Source organism: Oncorhynchus mykiss, chromosome 7 (assembly GCF_013265735.2).
Source record: "Oncorhynchus mykiss isolate Arlee chromosome 7, USDA_OmykA_1.1, whole genome shotgun sequence".
In the NCBI taxonomy this organism is placed as follows: Eukaryota; Metazoa; Chordata; class Actinopteri; order Salmoniformes; family Salmonidae; genus Oncorhynchus; species Oncorhynchus mykiss.
The window spans coordinates 24732901-24755971 of record NC_048571.1 but is presented as its reverse complement, the minus strand read 5'-3'; the positions used below and the strand labels follow the sequence as shown (position 1 = coordinate 24755971).

The 23071-nt window shown below is 42.4% G+C and overlaps 2 protein-coding genes across 9 annotated transcripts in view; one reads left to right on the top strand and one right to left on the bottom strand.

Moving 5' to 3' along the window:
• itsn1 (intersectin 1 (SH3 domain protein)) overlaps positions 1-17775 on the bottom strand; it is a 62248-nt gene extending 44473 nt beyond the window's left edge. For 2 of the 7 annotated variants that reach the window (XM_021608905.2, XM_021608907.2), the window contains exons 1-2: positions 17608-17773; positions 1070-1265 (exon numbers count right to left, since the gene is read on the bottom strand). The gene's annotated coding sequence lies outside the window, so the exon portion shown is untranslated. Of the gene's footprint in view, positions 1-1069; positions 1266-17607 lie in introns of all 7 variants that reach the window. The other 5 variants (XM_021608909.2, XM_021608911.2, XM_021608908.2 and 2 more) reach the window with 4 other exon arrangements.
• A 200-nt stretch (positions 17776-17975) lies between these two features.
• On the top strand, positions 17976-22975 carry cryzl1 (crystallin, zeta (quinone reductase)-like 1). Of its 2 annotated transcripts, XM_021608914.2 has the most exons (13): positions 17976-18199; positions 18288-18346; positions 18473-18550; positions 18826-18898; positions 19014-19058; positions 19254-19322; positions 19478-19611; positions 19783-19894; positions 20380-20478; positions 20724-20836; positions 21190-21295; positions 21480-21525; positions 22137-22975. In XM_021608914.2, the coding sequence occupies exons 1-13, from the start codon at positions 18112-18114 to the stop codon at positions 22234-22236; spliced, it is 1122 nt and encodes a 373-aa protein (XP_021464589.2). In that variant the 5' UTR covers positions 17976-18111; the 3' UTR covers positions 22237-22975. The 2 variants fall into 2 exon arrangements, with proteins under 2 accessions (XP_021464589.2, XP_021464591.2); XM_021608916.2 differs by having other exon boundaries at positions 17976-18346.
• Positions 22976-23071: the final 96 nt, after the last annotated feature.

Here is a 23071-nt window from a genome sequence, read left to right as displayed (position 1 = left end):
ACTGTATTCTTCTCTCTGTTCATAAAAAAATAAGTAATTTCCCATGACATGTACATACTAGGCAGTCTGTTTGGTAAAAAAAAAGAAAAGAAAAGAAGCTTGTTCGTGTGCGTTAATTATGGGAGTAGTGACTGTTCCCGGAGCATTGAGAGGTTCTGTTTCGTAAGAGCAAAGCCAGGCCAGCAGTGCACCGACGCTGCTGCCAGCTTCGCTCTCTGTCCTCCAGGCAGAAAGAGCAGAGAAAAGGCAGAGCAGATTACCATGCTGTTCCACAGTGACTCATCATCCTACACTTCATTCACATCGCCCTCGAGAGGCACACAAGAGCCTCGTCACACATTCTGAGCTAGCCTCACACTTACTGACTCACAGACACGCACGCCTCGCACATACCAAGCAAATGAGGGCGGGGCAAGGCTGTTTTGTCCCTCTGACCTAGTTTCTCCCTCAAACTTTTCTGATTGTCTTTGGTGGTGATGAGTGTTTCCCTGTGACCCAGGGTCTTGAACAGGACAGTTCAGAGAGAGAAACATAGGCTAGGCTGCAAGGTGGATTTATCTACATAATCTGGTCACTTGGCAAGCTCCTGTTGTGGTGGAACGCCCCTTATAAGACAGACAGGCTAGAAGCCTAGGGCTGGGGCTAGTGCACCACCGCACATGATGTCATAGCAGAGGTATGCAGTCTGAGGGAGGGCATAGCCCAATGCAGGGTCAGAAGTGACAGAGAGCAAACAGACTGACAGACACACCTGGCACACAGGTGAAGGGGAGAATTGTTCTTAAATCAACCGGATTTGAAGCCTATTCCACAGAAGACAAGGCCAGGCCAAAATAATGTATTTTTGAAGGACATCACATGGAGTTGGATTTGGTATTTCATTTAACAGATTAAATACAATTACATAAAAAGGAGGCTTACGATTTTGGAAGGCCAATCACTACATACACTCATGTTACATATACCCCTGTTCCACCCTTCAAGGGCAGATATTAATGCAGTAACACTAACTAGTGTTAGCACATACAGCCGGGAAGAACTATTGGATATCAGAGTGACGTCAACTTACCAACACTACGACCAGGAATACAACTTTCCCGAAGCGGATCCTTTGTCCGAACCACCCAGGGCATCTGAACTGATTCCAGAGGATGACCCAAAACAAGGTCGCTGCAGAAGAGGTAGACGGAGCGGCCTTCAGGTCAGACTTCGGAGGTGCGCACACCACCCACCGCTTCCGAGTTTATTACTCGCTAACGTCCAGTCTAGACAACAAGGTAGACGAAATTAGGGCAAGGGTTTCCAGAGAGACTTTAGGGATTGTAACATACTCTGTTTCACGGAAACATAGAACACCCGGGATATGTCGGTGCAGCCACCGGGATCCTTTGTGCGTCGTGCCTACAGAAATTGACATCTCTCCAGGAAGAAGAAGGGCGGGAGTGTGTTTCATGATGAACGACTCATGGTGTAATTGTAACAACATACAGGAACTCAAGTCTTTTTGTTCACCTGACCTAGAATTCCTCACAATTAAATGCAGACCGTATTATCTCCCCAGATAATTCTCGTCGGTTATTGTCACAGCCGTGTATATCCTCCCTCAAAGAACTTCATTGGACTTTATGCAAACTGGAAGCCATATTTCCTGAGGTTGCATTTATTGTAGATGGGGATTTTAACAAAGTAAATTTGAGAACAAGGCTACCTAAATTGTATCAGCATATTTATTGTAGTACTTGCCCTGGCAGAACTCTGGATCACTGCAACTCTAACTTCCGTGATGCAAACAAGCCCCCCCCCTGCCCTCCCTTTGGCAAATCTGACCACGAATCCATTTTGCTCCTCCTTTCCTAAAGGCAGAAACTCAAACAGGATGTACCCGTGACAAGGTCTATTTACCGCTGGTCTGACCAATCGGAATCCACACTTCAAGATTGTTTTGATCACCCGGACATGTTCCGGGTAGCCTCAGAGAATAATATTGATTTATGCACTGATTCGGTGAGTGAGTCTATAAGTAAGTGCATAGGAGATGTTGTACCTACTGTGACTATTAATTCCTACCCTAACCAGAAACTGTGGATAGATGGCGGCATTCGCGCAAAACTGAGAGCGAACCACCGCATTTAACCATGGAAAGTTGACTGGGAATATGGCCGAATACAAACAGTGTAGTTATTCCCGCAGCAAGGTAATAAAACAAAGGAAATGTAAGTATAGAGACAAACTGAAGTTGCAATTCAAGGGCTCAGACACGAGATGTACGTGGCAGGGTCTACAGACAATTACAGACTACAAAAGAAAAACCAGCCACGTCACGGACACCGACATCGACCCCACCTGGACAAGAGGAATACCTATATGTTCATTGACTACAGGTCAGCATTCAACACCATAGTACCCTCCAAGCTCATCAATAAGCTTGAGGCCCTGGGTCTCAAACTCGCCCTGTGCAATTGGGTCCTGGACTTCCTGATGGGCCGCCCCCAGGTGGTGAAGGTAGGAAACAACATCTCCACTTCACTGATCCTCAACACTGGGGCCCCACAAAGGTGCATGCTCAGCCCCCTCCTGTACTTCCTGTTCACCCATGACTACATGATCATGCATACCTCCAACTCAATCATCAAGTTTGCAGGTGACACAACAGTAGTAGGCTTGATTACCAACAAAGACGAGACAGCCTATAGGGAGGAGGTGAGGGCCCTGGGAGTGTGGTGCCAGGAAACACCTCTCACTCAACATCAACAAAACAAAGGAGATGATTGTGGACTTCAGGAAACAGCAAATTACCTTCAAAAGTCACATAATTAGTTAAATAAAGTCCACCTGTGTGCAATCGAAGTGTCACATGATCTGTCATATGATCTCAGTATATATATATATATATATATATATATATATATATATATATATACACACACACACACACACACTGCTCAAAAAAATAAAGGGAACACTTAAACAACACAATGTAACTCCAAGTCAATCACACTTCTGTGAAATCAAACTGTCCACTTAGGAAGCAACACTGATTGACAATAAATTTCACATGCTTTTGTGCAAATGGAATAGACAACAGGTGGAAATTATAGGCAATTAGCAAGACACCCCCAATAAAGGAGTGGTTCTGCAGGTGGTGACCACAGACCACTTCTCAGTTCCTATGCTTCCTTGCTGATGTTTTGGTCACTTTTGAATGCTGGCGGTGCTTTCACTCTAGTGGTAGCATGAGACGGAGTCTACAACCCACACAAGTGGCTCAGGTAGTGCAGCTCATCCAGGATGGCACATCAATGCGAGCTGTGGCAAGAAGGTTTGCTGTGTCTGTCAGCGTAGTGTCCAGAGCATGGAGGCGCTACCAGGAGACAGGCCAGTACATCAGGAGACGTGGAGGAGGCCGTAGGAGGCAACAACCCAGCAGCAGGACCGCTACCTCCGCCTTTGTGCAAGGAGGAGCAGGAGGAGCACTGCCAGAGCCCTGCAAAATGACCTCCAGCAGGCCACAAATGTGCATGTGTCTGCTCAAACGGTCAGAAACAGACTCCATGAGGGTGGTATGAGGGCCCGACGTCCACAGGTGGAGGTTGAGTTTACAGCCCAACACCGTGCAGGACGTTTGGCATTTGCCAGAGAACACCAAGATTGGAAAATTCACCACTGGCGCCCTGTGCTCTTCACAGATGAAAGCAGGTTCACACTGAGCACGTGTGACAGACGTGACAGAGTCTGGAGACGCTGTGGAAAACGTTTTGCTGCCTGCAACATCCTCCAGCATGACCGGTTTGGCGGTGGGTCAGTCATGGTGTGGGGTGGCATTTCTTTGGGGGGCCGCACAGCCCTCCATGTGCTCGCCAGAGGTAGCCTGACTGCCATTAGGTACCGATGTGAGATCCTCAGATCTCCTTGTGAGACCATATGCTGGTGCGGTTGGCCCTGGGTTCCTCCTAATACAAGACAATGCTAGACTTCATGTGGCTGGAGTGTCAGCAGTTCCTGCAAGAGGAAGGCATTGATGCTATGGACTGGCCCGCCCGTTCCCCAGACCTGAATCCAATTGAACACATCTGGGACATCATGTCTCGCTCCATCCAACGCCACATTGCACCACAGACTGTCCAGGAGTTGGCGGATGCTTTAATCCAGGTCTGGGAGGAGATCCCTCAGGAGACCATCCACCACCTCATCAGGAGCATGCCCAGGCGTTGTAGGGAGGTCATACAGGCACATGGAGGCCACCACAACAAACCTGCCAAGAGAGGGCCACCTATCAAAACTCAGGGAACAGGCAAGGTGGGCATTAATCAGAGGCAACAAAGAGACCAAAGATAACCACGAAAGAGCTGCAAAGCTCCACAGCAGAGATTGGAATATCTGTCCATAGGACAACTTTAAGCCGTACACTCCACAGAGCTGGGCTTTACGAAAGAGTGGCCAGAAAAAAGCCATTGTTTAAAGAAAAAAATAAGCAAACACATCTGGTGTTCATCAAAAGGCATGTGGGAGACCCCCCCCCCCCCCCCCAAAAAAAAAAAAAAAAAAAATTGAAGAAGGTACTCTGGACAGATGAAACTAAAATGTTGCTTTTCCTCAATTTTCCTCTCATCACCCCGAGAACACCATCCAGTGAAGCAGGGTGGGAAAAGCATCATACTGTGGGGATGTTTTTAATCGGCATGGAATGTGAATACAGGGAAATTCTTGAGGAAAACTTGTTTCAGTCTTCCATAGATTTGAGACTGGAACGGAGGTTCACCTTCCAGCAGGACAATGACCCTTAGCCTACTGCTAAAGCAAAACTCGAGTGGTTTAAGGGTAAACATGTAAATGTCTTGGAATGGCCTAGTCAAAGCCCAGGCCTCAATCCAATTGAGAATCTGATGTATGACATAAAGATTGCTGTACACCAGGGGAACCCATCCAACTTGATGGAGCTGGAGCAGTTTTGCCTTGAAGGATGGGCAGAAATCCCAGTGGCTAGATGTGTCAAGCTTATAGAGACATACCCCAAGAGACTTGCAGCTGTAATTCCTGCAAAAGGTGGCTCTAAAAAGTATTGACTTTGGGGGAGGGGAATAGTTAGGCACACTGAAGTTCAGGTTTGTATTATTTCACAATAAAAAAACATTTAGCATCTTCAAAGTGGTAGGCATGTTGTGTAAATCAAATGATACAACCCCCCTAAAAAATATATCTATTTTAATTCCAGGTTGTAAGGCATCAAAATATGAAAAATGCCAAGTGGGGTAAATACTTTCGCAAGCCACTGTACATACTGTATTTTATACCATCTATTGCATCTTGCCTATGCCGCTCCGTCATTGTTCATGAATATATTTATATGTATATATTATTCCTTGACGTAGATTTGTGTGTATTAGGTAGCTGTTGTCGAATTGTTAGATTACCTGTTAGACATTGCGGCACTGTCGGAATTAGAAGCACAAGCATTTCGCTACACTCACAATAACATCTGCTAATCATGTGTATGTGACCAATAAAATGTGATTTGATGGAAGAAGTGGTGAGTCATTACTTTGGTCATGACTGAGTCCTACTTCTCCTCAGAGTCTAAGGCTCAGACACCAACTTCCCCTCTCCTCTCCAGTGTTCTCCTCGCTCAGTAGTTTTATGGCCTGCAGTATAAAACTTCTCTCCCTCAGCCCCACTGTGGGACTCGAAGTGTCCCGCTATTTCATGCACCACTTCCCTCTTTTTAAGAGGCCCAACACAGGAAGCGGGTATTGTTTGGCCCTGTATACTGCAGTGTAGTGTTGTCACGATACCCACATTTTACAAACGGTACGATACCAGGCCTAGTATCGCGATACCACGGTGGGGAAAATAATTCTGTCGCCAAGCATCCTGTTTGCCTTGTCCTGGAAGCACACTTGTTCACGTTTTCTAACCGTTCTCCAAAAATCTGTCACTGAAATGTGAACACATTTAATTTCACTTCACTGTTCAGTGTCCAATGGAATTCTGCATAGAATGGCTGATTTGCACATATTTGCAAAGGCCTTCCTGTGATTTGGCTGGAGGAATGGGAGGAAGGAATATACGTGCATAATGATCTGCATTATCATTGTGCCAATAAAGGGAAAAACACTGCATGAAACACTTTTTAGTTAACACACAAACTCTCCCTCCCTTCCTCACTCCCTTACACACACACCTCTCCCACAAACACCAAACAATTTATTAAGGAGCACCAGAAAGAAATAGTATTTAAAAAAAATATATAGTTTAGGCTTACATTAGGCCTATATGAATGCTACCATTGAAGCACATCTCATGAGTAGCAGACACTTTTCCTTTCTTGCTGTACCAATCAAATTTGCATAAACCTACGGTCAAGTTACCAGCTTGTTAGCGATCAAGGTAACATGACTGAACAACCAATAATTAGTGACTCGGGATTAGTTTCAAATGGCCCGCTTGTGAAATTATAAAAAGTGTGTGAATCACAATACGGAAAAAAAGGTTTCGGTAATATGGGTCCATTTTTTTGGGACCATTTAGGCTACAGACACGGCATTTTCTTTACTGTAAAAATGCAAGCTTGCCTGTCACAAAGCAGGTGCTCCATTTTCCGTCTCTGCCACTCAGAGGCTACATGACAGAACTTGCAAAGTCTACTCAGACTGGTCTGTGCTCTTGGTTATAACAGATGAAATTATACAACTTATCAACACTGCTCGCTTTGCGCACTGCTCCAATTTAACAAAATGTACAATTCTAATAACAGAAGACTCATCAGGATCTGCATCTCTGCTCGACATCACGGCTAAATTCGATTAAAAAAAAATAATAAAAAAATGACAGCGGGGCGGAGAAAAGCAGGTGATTGAGGGTTGGTAGGGGACACTGCTGGCTGATTACAGCTGACACGTGATAATAGCAGGAAAGTGAAGTGGATATTACTGGACCTGTGCACACAAAAGACTAGTGGCTTTAAACTTAGCTGAATTTATGAACTAAACTGACTTTATAAACATTTTAAAAAGACGCTAGCAGGTTCTTTAGATTTATAGAGCTGAAACAGTTGGTGGTATCAAACAGTGCCAAGGCATTCTAAAATGTTGGTATCATGTTTTGGTACTGTGATATTACCGTGCAACACCACGGCAGTGTCACTCACAGCTCAGGGGGCAGGACAGGACAACAGTGCAGAACAACATTCTGCCTGCTCATAGGACAACATGGATTGTCTCAGTTACACTGCCTCTGCACATTTCCACTGCTCAAACTAATATAGAGGCCAAAGGGATAGGGTGAGAACAGTGAGTGTGAAAATAGTGTCCTCTACCCGTCTTGTTTGTAAATTGTCAATGTCTAGCTTTCATTTAGATTATTTTTTGCGAGCTGGACACAGTCAAGAAACTGTATGAATGTAGACCCACTATCATTTCAACACAGTTTTTATTGGGTCGAGTCATTTTGTGTTGTTCTTGCTGCAGTTTGACGCGACTGTGTTAGCCGTAGTTGGCTAGCTAGCAAGCAAGGGATAAGAGTGTTGCCAGCCAACATGGAAACGGAACATTTAGAACAAACGACTGGGTTGTGTCCATAGATATAGAACAGAAATACTTCATGATTATGTCTGGCAACATAACTGATGGCTTGGCTAGAAACAGGTGTGTTGGGACTAGGCCTATATTTTCATTGATGGATGAAATAGTAGCATATGAACACATTTATCAAAAATAACGTTTTTATTTCATTTGTAACCCATTGTAGAAAAGCCATTGTACACTGAAGGTTGTGCAAAACTACCTTTTTAGCACGGCTGTGCTGCAGTCATAGGTACGAGGTGGAGCAGAGCACTGTAGATCAGCACATCCCTGCTAAAAAACTAGTTTTGCACAACCTTGTGTGTACAATTGCTTTATTCAATGTATTTTTTTACCCATCTACCAATAGGTCCCCTTTGTGAGTTATTGGAAAACCTCCTTGGTCTTTGTGGAACTTACAGATAATTGTATGTGTGGGGTACAGAAATGAGGTAAACAGTATTATTGCAGAGTGAGTCCATGCAACTTATGAAACTTGTTGAGCGAAGTTTTACTTGTGAACTTATTTAGGATTGCCATAACTAAAAGGGGTTGAATACTTATTGACTTGAGACATTTCAGCTTTTCATTTTTAATTAATTTGTACAAATCTCAATAAACATCATTCCACTGACATTGTGTGTAGGCCAGTGACCCAAAAATTTGGTAGCACAACAAAATGTGGAAAAAGTCAGGGGGTGTGAATACTTCCTGAAGGCACTGTATGTATGGATAAATGATTAGTAACTAATGCTTTAGGGTGACATGGGGCCAAGGCCCTCTCATTGAGCCCGCCATAGCAGATGTGTGTCCACTAAGCCCTGAGTACACTAAGTCAGGCTTATGGTTGTTTTCTCTGTGTCTGAGCTGACCATGTTAACTCCAGGGGAGGTTGAATATATCCCTGACACACAATAACCAACCAGACAAAGCAATAATAAATCCTGGGCATTACTCTTTGGGCTAATTCTTCCATCGTCATTAAGTGGATGAGGGAATTACGATGATGAACAAAATGTGTGTGGAACTGGAAGTCGATGTGTTTATGTTCTCTCTCAGTCTTAATTGAGGCATGGGGTGATGGGACAGTGTGAGGGGTAATAATAGCCCCCCCACTTCACCCTCACTAGCAACGCCTAGACACCCACTCCGGTGTGAAAGTCCTGTGCCACTACCGTTATGACATTCCTGTATTGTTGACGCCCAAAGCAGTGACACACTGGAGGACAAAAGTGGCTATGACAAGTTGAGGGACTGTCATCATAGTAGGGCTAGGGCCTAAAAATGGTCAAAGACTCCAGCCACCCAAGGCAGAGACTGCTCTATCTGCTACCGCACGGCAAGCGGTACAAGAGCACCAAGCCTTGGAACAAAGCTTCTACCCCGAAAGACAAAAGTTAATCAAATGGCTAACTGGACTATTTGCAGTGGCAACCTTATTTTATTCTCATCTATTATAGGTTTTTGCACTGACTCTCTTGCACAGGATCCATGTACACTCACTGGACTGACCACATTCCCACATATACTACACTGGACACAAATACGCATATTGACTCCACACACATACAGTGGCAAGAAAAAGTATGTGAACCCGTTAGAAAAACCTGGATTTCTGCATAAATTTGTCATAAAATTTGATCTGATCTTCATCTAGGTCGGAACAATATACAAACACAGTCTGCTTAAACTAATAACGCACAAACAATTATACATTTTCATGTCTTTATTGAACATGCAGTGTAAACATTCACAGTGCAGGGTGGAAAAAGTATGTGAACCCTTGGATTTAATAACTGGTTGACCATCCTTTGGCAGCAATAACCTCAACCAAATGTTTTCTGTAATTGCGGATCAGACCTGCACAATGGTCAGGAGGAATTTTGGACCATTCATCTTTACCAAACTGTTTCAGTTCAGCAATATTCTTGGGATGTCTGGTGTGAACTGCTCTCTTGACAAATGGGGTTGAGGTCAGGACTGACTGGGCCATTCCAGAAGGGGTATTTTCTTCTGTTGACTTCTTTGTTTTAGGTCGTTGTCCTATTTTATCACTCAACTTCTGTTGAGCTTCAAGTGGCGGACAGCTAGCCTTACATTCTCCTGCAAAATGTCTTGATAAACTTGGGAATTAATTTTGCCGCCAATGATAAGCTGTCCAGGCCCTGAGGCAGCAAAGCAGCCCAAACCATGATGCTCCCTCTATCATACTTTACAGCTGGGATGGTTTTGATGTTGGGGTGCTGTCTATTTTTCTCTCCACACATAGTATTGTGTGTTCCTTCCAAACAACTCAACTGTAGTTTCATCTGTCCATATAGTATTTTGCCAGTAGGCTGTGGAACATCAATGTACACTTTTGCAAACTTCAGACGTGCAGAAATGTTTTTTTTGGACAGCAGTGGCTTCTTCCGTGGTGTCTTCCCATGAGCACCATTCTTGTTTTACCTATCGTAGATTCGTCAACAGAGATGTTAGCATGTTCCAGAGATTTCTGTAAGTCTTTAGCTGAGACTCTAGGATTCTTCTTAACCTCACTGAGCATTCTGCACTGTGCTCTTGCAGTCATCTTTGCAGGACGGCCACTCCTAGGGAGAGTAGCAACAGTGCTGAACTTTCTCCATTTATAGATAATTTGTCTTACAAGGCTTTTAGAGATACTTTTGTAAACATTTCCAGCTTTATGCAAGTCAACAATTCTTAAACGTAGGTCTTCTGAGATCTCTTTAGTTCGAGGCATGATTCACATCAGGCAATGCTTCTTGTGAATAGCAAACTCAAATTTTGTGGGTGTTTTTTTTTAATCGGGCAAGGCAGCTCAAACCAACATCTCCAATCTTGTCTCATTGATTGGACTCCAGGTCAGCTGACTCCTGACACCAATTAGCTTTGGAGAAGTCATTAGCCTACGGGTTCACATACTTTTTCCAACCTACACTATGCATTTTTAAATTATGTATTCAATATAGACAAGAAAAATACAATAATTTGTGCGTTATTAATTTAAGCACACTATGTCTATTGTTGTGACTTAGATGAAGATCAGATCAAATTTGATGACCGGAGCACCAAGGTTCACATACTTTTTCTTGCCATTCGTTGCTGCTACTCACTGTTTATTATCTATGCATGGTCACTTTACCTCTACCTACATGTACATATTACGTCAATTACCCCGTACCCCTGCACATTGACTCGGTACCAGTACCCCTTTTATATAGCCTCGTGATTATTATTTGAACTGTTTTACAATTTTTCCTTTAGTTTATTTAGGACATGTTTCAAACTTTTTCTTTACTCTGCATTGTTGGTTAAGGGCTCGTAAGTAAGCATTTCACTCTAAGGTCTACACTTGTTGTATTCGGTGCATGTGACAAAATCTGATTTTATATGGCCTAAATATTAGGGACGAGACCCTACCAGTAACGCGATCCTCATTAGTATCATGGCAAGGAAACAAAACAAACTGGATTTACGTTATTTAGAAAAACAGCCCTAATGTTGGAAGGAAACCTTATGTTGTCATTCAGAGTCACGTTTAGTTGTTTTCCAAGCTACAGCACACAATATTTTACATACAGCAGGTTTTTAAATGACCAAATAGGTGGCCTGCTTCGTGTTTTCAGTTTTACCATGGAAAAAACATTGCGAGTCACAACCCTACTAGTTAAGGTGAACAGCATCAGGTGGGGCTGACTAACGGCACAGGAGTATTTTTTCTGGATCAAAAAGGGCCTTAGGTGGTGGGCGTGGCAGGGGACGTGGCAATGCCAAATCGTAGTGATGAAGAGAGTTTAAAACACCTTTTATTGAACTGCTACAGAACTAAAGAAATATGGTAAATGATGTATGCATAAATTGCAAGACAGTCTCGCTGTGTTTTTGATACTCACATGGATGACAATACTAAAGATATATGGTGGACAATATTATGCATTGGGAACAATAAGATTTGGAAGACAAAATGTATTATGACTTTTTGTCCACTTAAACATTATTGTTTTAAATGAATCAAACGGGGGAAAAAATATATATTTGAACGCTGGACTGCAAAAAAATAGTTGACCTACAAAAACTTTCATGGACACTATTAAATATGTAAATCATGTAGCCTAATAATGAACCCATTTATTGATGTGAAAACACATTTGTAATCATATCTATTATTTATAAAATAAGAAAAAAATACATTCATAAAGATTATTTTACACTCAAAAAAGGTTATGAGCGCTGTCAGCACGGTTGAAATTGAGAAAACAATAGAGGCCCCCCCATCTTTTCTTTAGTAATTTTAGCATTTAGGACAATTTCTTGCAGTTCAATTAATTTTTCCATGGAGCCAGGATACAATTTTGCAGTTTTAACATACATTTCCTGCAATTCTACACATTTAGCCATGGACCTGAGAGAAAATTTTGCAGTTTTTAAAGATAATTTCCTGCAATTGTATGCATTATGCCATGGCTAATGCTGCGTTCTTGTGCTCAAACTTAACCGGGACCCCCTACTCCTCTTTCTATTCTGGTTAGAACCAGTTTGCACTGTTCTGTGAAGGGAGTAGAACACAGCATTGTACGCAATCTTCAGTTTCTTGGCAATTTCTCACATGGAATAGCCTTCATTTCTCAGGACAAGAATAGACTGACGAGTTTCAGAAGAAAGTTATTTGTTTCTGGCCATTTTGAGCCTGTAATCGAACCCACAAATGTTGATGCTCCAGACACTCAACTAGTGTCTGATTTTTCCTGCACTCAATTTTTTTTTTACAGACTTAAATGTCCAAGGGTTACATCAGAAGAATCCCTGCACAGGTGGGGTGGTTATTTAAGTAATCAAGTGACTTATATAGGTGTCCTTGAGCTGCTCAGTAGATTACTAATAGTGGCAAAAAAAAGCATTGTGAGAAAAAGCAATCAAAACTAGAGATCGACCGATTATGATTTGTTCAACGCCGATACCGATTATTGGAGGACAAAAAAAACTATACCTATTTTAAAATCGGCCGATTTTTCTTTCTTTCTAATAATGACAATAACAATACTGAATGAACACTTATTTTTACTTAATATAATACATCAACAATATCAATTTAGCCTCAAATAAATAATGAAACATGTTCAAATTGGTTTAAATAATGCAAAAACAAAGTGTTGGAGAAGAAAGTAAAAGTGCAATGTGTGCCATGTAAAAAAGCTAACGTTTAAGTTCCTTGCTCAGAACATGAGAACATATGAAAGCTGGTGATTCCTTTTAACATGAGTCTTCAATATTCCCAGGTAAAAGTTTTAGGTTGTAGTTATTATAGGAATTATAGGACTATTTCTCTCTGTACGATTTGTATTTCATATACTTTGACTATTGGATGTTCTTATTAAGCACTTTAGTATTGCCAGTGTAACAGTACAGCTTCCGTCCCGATAAACTAGTAGTATCATCAAACCATGTGTAGTTAACTAGTGATTATGTTAAGATTGATTGTAAGGTAAGTTTAATGCTAGCTAGCAACTTACCTTGGCTTCTTGCAGCCCTCGTGTAACAGGTAGTCTGCCTGCCATGCAGGCTCCTCGTGGAGTGCAATGTAAGGCTTGGAGTTTGCCAAAAGGCACCGAAAGGACTCTCAGACCATGAGAAACAAGATTCTCTGGTCTGATGAAAATAAGATGTGGCGCTTGGCATTCAGGCCAAAGCATTCAGTCTGGAGGAAACCTGGCACCATCCCTACGGTGAAGAATGGTGGTGGTAGCATCATGCTGTGGAGAGGTTTTTCAGTGGCAGGGACTGGGAGACAAGTCAGGCTCAAGGGAAAGATGAATGGAGCAAAGTACAGAGAGATCCTTGATGAAAACCTGCTCCAGTGTGTTCAGGACCACAGACTGGGGGCAAAGGTTCATCTTCCAACAGGACAATGACCCTAAGCACAAGGCCAAGACAATGAAGGAGTGGCTTTGGGACAAGTCTCTGAATGACCTTGAGTGGCCCAGCCAGAGCCCGGACTTGAACCCCATCAAACATCTCTGGAGAGACCTGAAAATAGCTGTGCAGCAACACTCGCCAGCCAACACTGACAGAGCTTGAAAGGATCTGCAGAAAATAATGGGAAAAACTCCCAAAATACAAGTGTTCCAAGCTTGTAGCGTCATACTCAAGGAGAGTAGAGGCTGTAATTGCTGCTAAAGGTGCTTCAACAAAGTACTGAGTAAATGGTCTGAATACTTATGTAAATGTGATGTTTCAGTAAAAATAATATACATAAATTAGCAAACATTTCTAAAAAAACGTTTTCTTGCTTCGTCAGTATGAGGTATTGTGTGTAGATTGATGGGGGGGGGCGATTTAATACATTTTAGAATAAGGCTGTAACGTAACAAAGTGTGGAAAAAGTCAAGGGGCCTGAATACTTAATGCACTGTACAACCAAATTGAGAACTGTGCAGCACACACAGTTATTTCCACCATCCCCAAGAGAGGTCCAAACTGCATGCAGATAGTATTTGAGGGAATCCTACTCCAAAACTGCAGCACCAACATCAAAACTATCGCTCATCAAACTAACATGACCTTGGATATAAGGGAGCTGCTGTTTTAAAAAAACAGACGACTATAGAACTTGTCAATCTCGGGCCCACAGATCCTGCAGTGAATGCTGTGCAACCGGTTGGTAGTCTGGTGACCAAAGGGCAGCACTGGTCCACTGGTCAATAATCAAAAGGTTGAGGTGGGGAACGGGGCACTGGGGTAGCGACAGCGTCTGTGGTGCACGCCAAGACAAGGGCATTGCCTGCATCTTTGAAACATATCTGGCATTAACCTACATCATGTTGCATTGGCAGTATAATTGTGCTGAAAATGGACTACAGTTGACTGTGTGGACTGCTGGTGGGTAGATTTAATGTGACACTTTTCTGTTGAGGACCTGAAATACCATGCTCCAGCCAATGTCAAGGCAAGGTTGCCCTGTAGCTGGGCGATAGGAGCGCTGCAGTATCAGCAACAGTGAAGCCAAAGCTCTTTCACATACATGCATGCATGTGTGTGCGCACGCGCACACACACACACACACACACACACACACACCTGTTACCTATCAGTCAGCCCATAAGCCCCGATGCGGATCAACATCGTCAAAGGTTAATGTAAAATCTCAGAAAAGATTAGGAGGTTTGGTGGGCCGTTTTCCCTGCACTAGTTGGCATCGGAGGCAATTCAATTAACTTGATAAGTCTGGAATTCTCTATGCAATAAGCACACCAGGTTCAGCCCTTAGAGGAAAATTCCCAGATCCTACATCAGCACAGCCCCAGTTCAAAAGCCAAGTCAATACTATATGCATTGAAAACCTACCTACCTTCAACAAGATTGCATTTCCTATCAGACAGCGCAATTTTCTGTATTTTCTTGCCCTGACTATGGTAGGGCTGGGTGATACGGCCAAATGATCATATCATGTCATTTTCTTTTGATATGACAGTATTTTGTGTTTTTGAAATTTGCTTTGAGTAGTATGTGAACCTAGGGTGGCAACACATACATTCGAAGTGATTTCAATGGGTTTCTCCATTCTGATTGTTTAATACTGTTCAATTAAACCAAAAATAATTTCCTTCATTTTAATCAATTCCTGCACTCATTTGAGATAATTTCCACACTGCCACTTAGGGCTGCACAATATGGGGGAAAAAAAATCTAGACCTTATTTTTAACCAAATGTTGCAATTGCAATTTGACTTGTGCTTAACATCAAAACACTAGGGTGAACATTTGGAATCATGGAAATAGAATGTTTATTCAAATTTTATATTTAGAATATAACAGTGGAGGCTGCTGAGGGGAGGATGACTCATAATAATGGCTGCAATGGAGTAAATGGAATGGTAATAAACGTGTTTGATATGACAACGAATGAAAATGTCAGGGAGGAGTTATTGTGAGAGGGTAGGAACCAAAGTGTTGGTCAGAGTTTTATAGGAGACCATATAATCTTTGGCTACATTAAATGTTTATTCATGTTGACAACATATTCATGCTTTGCCTATTCCTCTTTGATGCAAAAAAGACTTGCACAAACAACACGCTGATTTAGGCCTACACCATCACTGGTATCAGGCTGTATAGCTAGCTACGTTTTCTTTGACTCAGTACATTTAATAGCTAGCTAGCGATTAGCATTAGAGGCTAACACAATTTAGCTAAAACATGCCAAGGAAAAACAAACTAGTTGTTTGCAGATGTAAGAAAGTAAAAACCCATAATGGTCCATGCATCAATACTGGTATATACCGCCCAGCCCTACTCTATGATATTGAATAAAGCTGATGAAGAAAAATACAAAGCCTCATTTGAGAGGGAGATGCAAGTCCAGCAAAGCAGAGTTCCAACCAGCCTTTGCTGTTAAGATGTGGTAAAAACAAAGCAGAAAACCAAATAACTGAATTAGCACACTAACACTAATCATTGGCACCAGAGCAGTATAGTGGGTCTCCTACAAGTCAAACAAAACTCAGCAGGCTATAACACTGGAAAGCAAAACTACAGTGGCAAAAGGATTCTATGCTGTGACCAAAATCATATTACAAAATCAAAGCATGTCACTTCCTTCATGCCCCTCAAATAGAGATAATTTGGGGTAGGGTATCACTGCCAACAACAAAGTTCAATGCACATTGATAATTTATATGATCTTTCTTGACAGCTAAGCTGGCATGGCTTCTAGACAGCATCAGACAGTGGGGCTAGGTTTAGATTGGCCAACAGGGTGTGTGAGGCAATGCCAAACATTGCTGTTAAAAATCATGCCCTTTCTTTCTTACTCTGCCGGTCTCTCTCTGATAAATACACACGCAAATGCACGCGTAGTGGCATGGCGAGATGTCAGACAGAAATATCCTAGATTAGACATGTTTGTGAGGGATATTCATTTCATTAGCTAAACAAAAGAAACAACATAATCCAAACTGTGCAAGACTAATGATGTCAGGGCAAGGGCACAGCACAGTTCTTGTTAGATATGGCCAGGTCTAGAGCCTTCTTTTCTATTGCGAATACAAAGCTATGGCCATGTCAATCCTATTGAAGCTAAGCATAATATTTAAATTCTTAAGAGCCCACAGCACAAAATAAAGCATACCTAGCTAGCAAGCTAACTGGCAGCTAACTGTCAATGCAGCTTCGTTAGCTAGCTAGTCAGTCTGCTAGCCGGTTGGCTTATTTGATTGATTGTTAGTTAGTCTGAGTAGTCAGGCTGTAATACATAATTAATTGGTATATGCAGCCGGACACGTGTGAAAAATCTTGTAAAATGTTCCTTACAAACCAGAATGTTGCAAAAAATGACATTGAAACTTATTCTACCGGTTGTCTGTGCAGTTTGTCCTTCAGCTGCTTGAAATGTGAGGTTAATATCCACAGGAAAGAATAGTTTATTATTTACCCAACTTTTTAGCAGTAGGTAGGTATGCTTGGGTCAATATCTATTGACGAGAGAACCGAATATCAAATATATAACTACCTTTCCCTCAGTGACGAACCCAACCATATAATATATGTAGCTACCAACTTGCGCTCTAAACAGTCGGGTACACAATACTTTCCTGTGGATATTTTGTCTCGTATTAAGAGCAGCTGAAGGGAAGGACAAACCACACAGGCAACCGGTAGAATAAGTTCAAATATACAACATTCTGTTTTGTAAGGAACATTTACACGATTTTGCACACAACTGTTTCAGCCCGTATATAACTTACCAATTAATTGTGCATTACAGTCTGATTAATCCGACTGGTTGCTAACTAACGTTAACATCACATTCAACACAAATTAACTTGGTTGGCTAACTAGTTAGCAGGGTAAGGAACCTTGGAAACATCATACACTAAAATTCATACAATGGCATCTGACTGGTTAGCTAGCTAATAACACGAAATGGGTTGATAATCACTGCACTTTCCTACCGACCGTCTGGTCTGCCCCCTACCAGCTAACGTTACTGTTACCAGTTAGCGCTAGCCAGAAATTCTTCCAAATTTGTACTGATTGAATAACATATTTTTCTTACCTCATCATTCGTTTTCCATTCTTAAATAATTGATAAGCTAAGGTACTGTATGTACTTATAAGATAAAATCGAATGGTCGATTTAGCGATATATTTTCCCTTTAATTCCAAATTCCCTTCCACCATGGGCCCGCCGTAAGGCTAAGCAAATTGGAAAATGGGGTACTACCGCGAGATGTTGAGTTTTCTGACTATCGGCAGTATCGAGCCAATCAGCGAACGATATAATATGATCGACGTAAAATTGTACTAATCACAAATAGCAAAAATGTGATGGAAGTGCCCTATTGGACTATAATCGTTGATTGACAATGAATTTTGTGAACGCGATAAATCAAAAGACCAATGGGCAGCTTAAGCCAATCTCGCGGTATCAACATTTTTGGGCGTACAGAGGAACTAAAGGAAAACATACAAATATTTGTTGATGCATGTAGTTAGCTAACTTTCTGCCCATTTTCTTTTAACCGAAGACCGTTAACTAATATAATATGTCCAAAATGACATGTATTTGTTTTGTAAGATATCTGCATACTCATTGACATGGTTTAACAATAATTTTGGCAGCACAAGTTTCTACTTTCATTGCACAGGTAAACAAACAGCATTGCTAGCTAACGTTAGTTGCTCTTATTGCGCGTGAATTTCACCTGCATGCTGACCGTTTTTCCACCATGAAAGGGCTTTACTGTAAACTGGGTGAAACCGCTGCAGATGCGAAATTTGTCGTCCGGGAGACGGTGAGTGCCCAGCATAATAATGTAGCTGTCACTTTAGTCTAGCATGCCAAAAGTTTTCGCAGGAGGGCTCATAACGCTAGTTTGCTGTCTGACAAACTCACTGATTGTCTTTTCAATATGTCACAGAATGTACCCAGTGCCCTTGGTAGCAACCAGGTCAAAGTGCAAGTGAAGGCATGTGCCCTTAGTCCACTGGATATAAAAGTAAGTGTAAATGTGTGTTATACTCATTGTGTTGTCAATGTTGACTATATAGACCTAGCAATAGCCCTACTGTCTCCGTCATAATGGACAAGATTTACTGTTGTCTCTCTCAATATGCTGCTGAAAATAAGTATCAGCCCCTGTGTTTTTTAAATATTGTTTTTAGACCAAAGTATGTGTGTTGCTATAGGATAGGCCTGCCTTATATGACCACACAGCATGTATGGCTGTATGGGCTATTTGTCACATTTCCTTACCCTCTCTCCTCTGGTTAGCTCCACGAGGATCTAAAGTTCCAAAGGGACCTGGTGCCAGTAGGGAGGGAGATTGTTGGGATCGTCCTCCAAGGTAAACAGAATATCCACTAATTTACCTTGTTTATCACTTTGATGTTAATTACACAATGTGCTATATTTTTGGAGCAAACCTTTAATCTTTTGCAATGTTTTTGTCCTGTTTTCAGTTGGGCCTAAGGTGACCTTTTTCCAACCTGATGATGAAGTTGTAGGTAAATGTTACAGGTGGGATCTGAACCTGCTACATAAGGATAAATCATAGAGCTTCAAAAAACGTATTTTGATGATTTTTACATTGTCAACGGCCATGTTCCCGATAACCTATTGAAAGACCCTTTTTATATTTTTGGGGATATGACCATTGTGTATTTATCTAGACTTTGCTTTTCCCTTCTTCCACATAACAGGAATTCTGCCCTTGGATACAGCAATGTCTGGTTTGTGCGATGCCGTTGTCATCAACGAGCATCATCTTGGTATGTTGCACACATCCAAAAGTTACGCAAGAGTACATCTATAGCATCTATTACTATTTGTTGGTACAAATTAACAAAGTAATAAAGGGATTTGTTGGTACAAATTAAGTAATTGTTTCTTCTGCAATAATGAGTGACTTGTGTTTGCTCACCAGTGCAGAAGCCAGAGAAGTTGAGCTGGGTGGAGGCGGCAGGGGCCATTCGGGATGGACTGCGGGCCTATACAGCCCTCCATACCCTAGCCCGTATGGCATCCGGGCACACTCTGCTGGTGCTGGACGGAGCCAGTGTAGGTATTTCCCCATAGTGGCCCCTCATCTGAGCATTCAATGGCACGGTATAAATCCATAGTTGGACATCACAAGAAGATGTCAGCAAAGAATCTTAATAGTAGCACACCATTTCTCTTTAAGAGAACAAGACTACTAACTGCTATTTTGGCTGTGTTTATACCTTTCAGCCCTTTGGAGTTCTGGCCATCCAGCTGGCCCACTACCATGGAGTTAAAGTACTGGCGTCAGCCCTGTCCTCCGAAGACCAGAAGTTCCTGGAGCAGCTTCGGCCCAGCGTCGGTGAGAACAGAGAGGGGGGCGTGTGTGTGTGTGTGTGAGTAGAGTAGCAGTGTCACAGTAGAGAAGGTGTTGGAAGTTGAGGATTGTAAATGAATGCAGCCTGGTAATAACGAATGCGAAGAGACAGCGTTATTATCTGTTACCTAAACCACTCTCATCATGAAAAATACAGTAGTAAAGTTCTGACAGCAACACATAGGGCCCGGTTTCTCAGACACAGGTTAAGCATAGTCCCGGACTGAAAAGGGTGCTAGATGGAAATTCACTGGGAAACTGGCCCGTAGTATTTAATCCTAGTCTATGCTCTCTGTTTCCTCTAAATTTTCCACTCAAATCACGCATTCTAGGAGTGCGAGAGTCTCTTGTAGGTAGGTCTTGTGTGTGTGTCCTCTTGGAGGGAAATGGAGTACCAAAAATGCTTATTTATTGTTGGTACACTGTTTGGTGTGTAGCCTTCAAAAGGGTTTCCCCTGTCCTGTGTCTAGCCAGGGTGATAGGTGTGTGGGATGCCAAGGTAGACCTGGTGGATTCTTGTTTGGAAGAGACGGGCGGTCTAGGGGTGGACATTGTCATGGACTCCGGAGGTAAGAAGCCAATGTAGGGCCGTAGGTTGTTGTTATCCATTATGCTCGCTAGATTTATCTAACATGAATCGTAGTGCTGTGAGTGTGTGCTTCTGTGATTTTGTATCTTAACAAAACAGTAAACGTTTGTAACAGGAATAGAAGGAAAATGGATTCACTGTTGAGCCCTGATGTTTTTATACCATTGACACAGGCTTAAGGTGTGTGTGTGTGTATGTGTGTGTGTGTGTGTGTGGTCTCTCCAGTGAGATTGCATGAGGAGGAGCCAGAGGCCAGGTGTCTTCTGCCCTACAAGCATGACATCATCACCCTGCTTGGGGTTGGAGGTCACTGGGTTACAACTGAGCAAAACCTGCAGGTAGATGGCAGTCAAGTGTTCTATCCATCCATGTTGGATTAGAGTAGCCATTTGGCAGTTCATTTCCACTAGTCATCATATAAAATTTATTCATCACTACTTGTCACACTCATACATACCATGGGTGATCGAAATATTGTTTGTTTGTTACAGCTTATTAATGTGTGGTTTCTGAGAAGTTAAACATACTGCAAAAAAACAGACCATGCTGCCAATGTTATGTTGGGAGTAGTGACGAGATCTGGGTTAGATGGTGTTTCCTGTAATAATGTGTATTTATGTCTTCCCATTGACGTTGTACACAACGTCTTTGTTTGGGGTTTATCTTAGCTTGTCTCGCTTCTCTTTCTCAGCTGGACCCTCCAGATAGCCGCAGCCTCTTCCTGAAGGCCGCCTCCCTATCTTTCCTCAACGAGGAAGTGTGGGGGGCATCCAGTGCCCGCCAGGGGAGGTACCTCCGTATCCTTTAGCTTACCCCAGCCCCTCTGGGTCAGCCTCTGGAGGGGGCAGGAATTTTAAAATCTCCTAACTATAATTCATTGAGATGAAAGACATATTGAAATGAAAATCTGATATAAGGGGTTGAGCATGGATAATAGAATTGCTAATATGTTACATGTTAACCTTACATGCTCCTTTTCAGACATCATGAAGGATATAGTGGAGAAGCTTTCCACTGGAACCTTAAGGTACAGAACTGCAATAATGAGTGTGTATGTGCAGTGCAAGTGTGAATAAGCTAGGGCCTCCCAAGTGGCACAGTGGTCTAAGGTACTGCATCGCAGAGCTAGAGGTGTCACTACAGACCCTGGTTCGATCCCAGGCTGTGTAGCAGCCGGCCGCGACCGGGAGACCCATGAGGCGATGCACAATTGGCCCAGCGTCGTCCGGGTTGGGGGAGGGTTTGGCTGGCCGGGATGTCCTTGTCCCGTCGTGCTCTATCGACTCCTTGTGGCGGGCCGGGCGCGTGCACGCTGACTTCGGTCGCCAGCCGTACGGTGTTTCCTCCAACACGTTGATGCGACTGGCTTCCAGTTTAAGCGAGCAGTGTGTCAAGAAGCAGTGCGGCTTGTCAGGGTCGTGTGTCGGAGGACACATGGCTCTCGACCTTCGTCCGTATGGGAGTTGCAGCAATGGGACAAGACTGTACCTACCAATTGGATATCACGAGAGGGGTGAAAAGTAAAAAAATATATATGTTTGAATAAGCATGGTTATACTGCACATTTGTTCTTGGTATGTTGATGAGTTTGTGTTTATCCTGGTGGACAGTGCTCACTTTGCCCTCTGTCTTATGCAGGCCCCAGCTAGAGGACCCGGTGCCTTTGTATGATGCCACCGTTTCTATGGAGATGGTGCAAAAGAAACAAGTCCGGAAGAGGTTGGTTATTCAACTCTGAGGCGGACAGACACTCTGGTCCAGCATTCCCCTTGTCAAAGGCAGGCTCCCAAATTCTGCCTCTCATATTTCCTATGTATTTGTGGCCAGCGGTGGTGGAAAAAGTACCCAATTGTCATACTTGAGTAATAGTATAGATGCCGTTAATAGAAAGTGAAAGTCACCCAGTAAAATACTACTTGAGTAAAAGTCTAAAAGTATTTGGTTTTAAATGTACTTCATTATCAAAAGTAAATGTAATTGCTAAAATATACTTAAGTATCAAAAGTAAATTCCTTATATTACATTTTAAGTTTTTAAAATGTAGATAGCCAGGGACACACTCCAGCACTCAGACATTATTTTCAAAAGCTGCATGTGTTTAGTGAGTCCGCCAGACCATAGGGAGTAGAGATGACCACGTGTTCTCTTTAAGTGCGTGAATTTCACAATTTTCCTGTCCTGCTAAGTGTTCAAAATGTAGCAAGTACTTTTGGTTGGCAGGGAAAATGTATGGAGTAAAAAGTACAATATTTTCTATAGGTATGTAGTGAAGTAAAAGTTACCCAAAAAACAACTTAAGTAGTACTTTATACCGCTGGTTGCCAGTCATTCCAGTACAATGTAAATATGTGCTAAGAGTCCGTTTCTGAGCTGATCAAAACCTATCAAATGAGATGGATATCTAATAATGTAATTATATTCAACACATTGAGGGTTGTCTTGTTATTAAAAACCTGAGGTTAACCCTCAAGCATGAAGCATTGTAATTCTTTACAGCCTCCAACAGAGCAATACATCAGTGGCGTTTAGTATGACACACCGTAGCAAATCATTTCGCAACAGAAAACAAAACA

Excerpts from the sequence above, each read along its gene's own strand:
- cryzl1 (XM_021608914.2), top strand. The coding sequence starts at position 18,112 with ATGTATTTGTTTTGTAAGATATCTGCATACTCATTGACATGGTTTAAC. Across the intron at positions 19,059-19,253 it reads ACCTGATGATGAAGTTGTAG|GAATTCTGCCCTTGGATACA; the intron begins GTAAATGTTACA and ends TCCACATAACAG. Across the intron at positions 20,837-21,189 it reads CAACTGAGCAAAACCTGCAG|CTGGACCCTCCAGATAGCCG; the intron begins GTAGATGGCAGT and ends TCTCTTTCTCAG.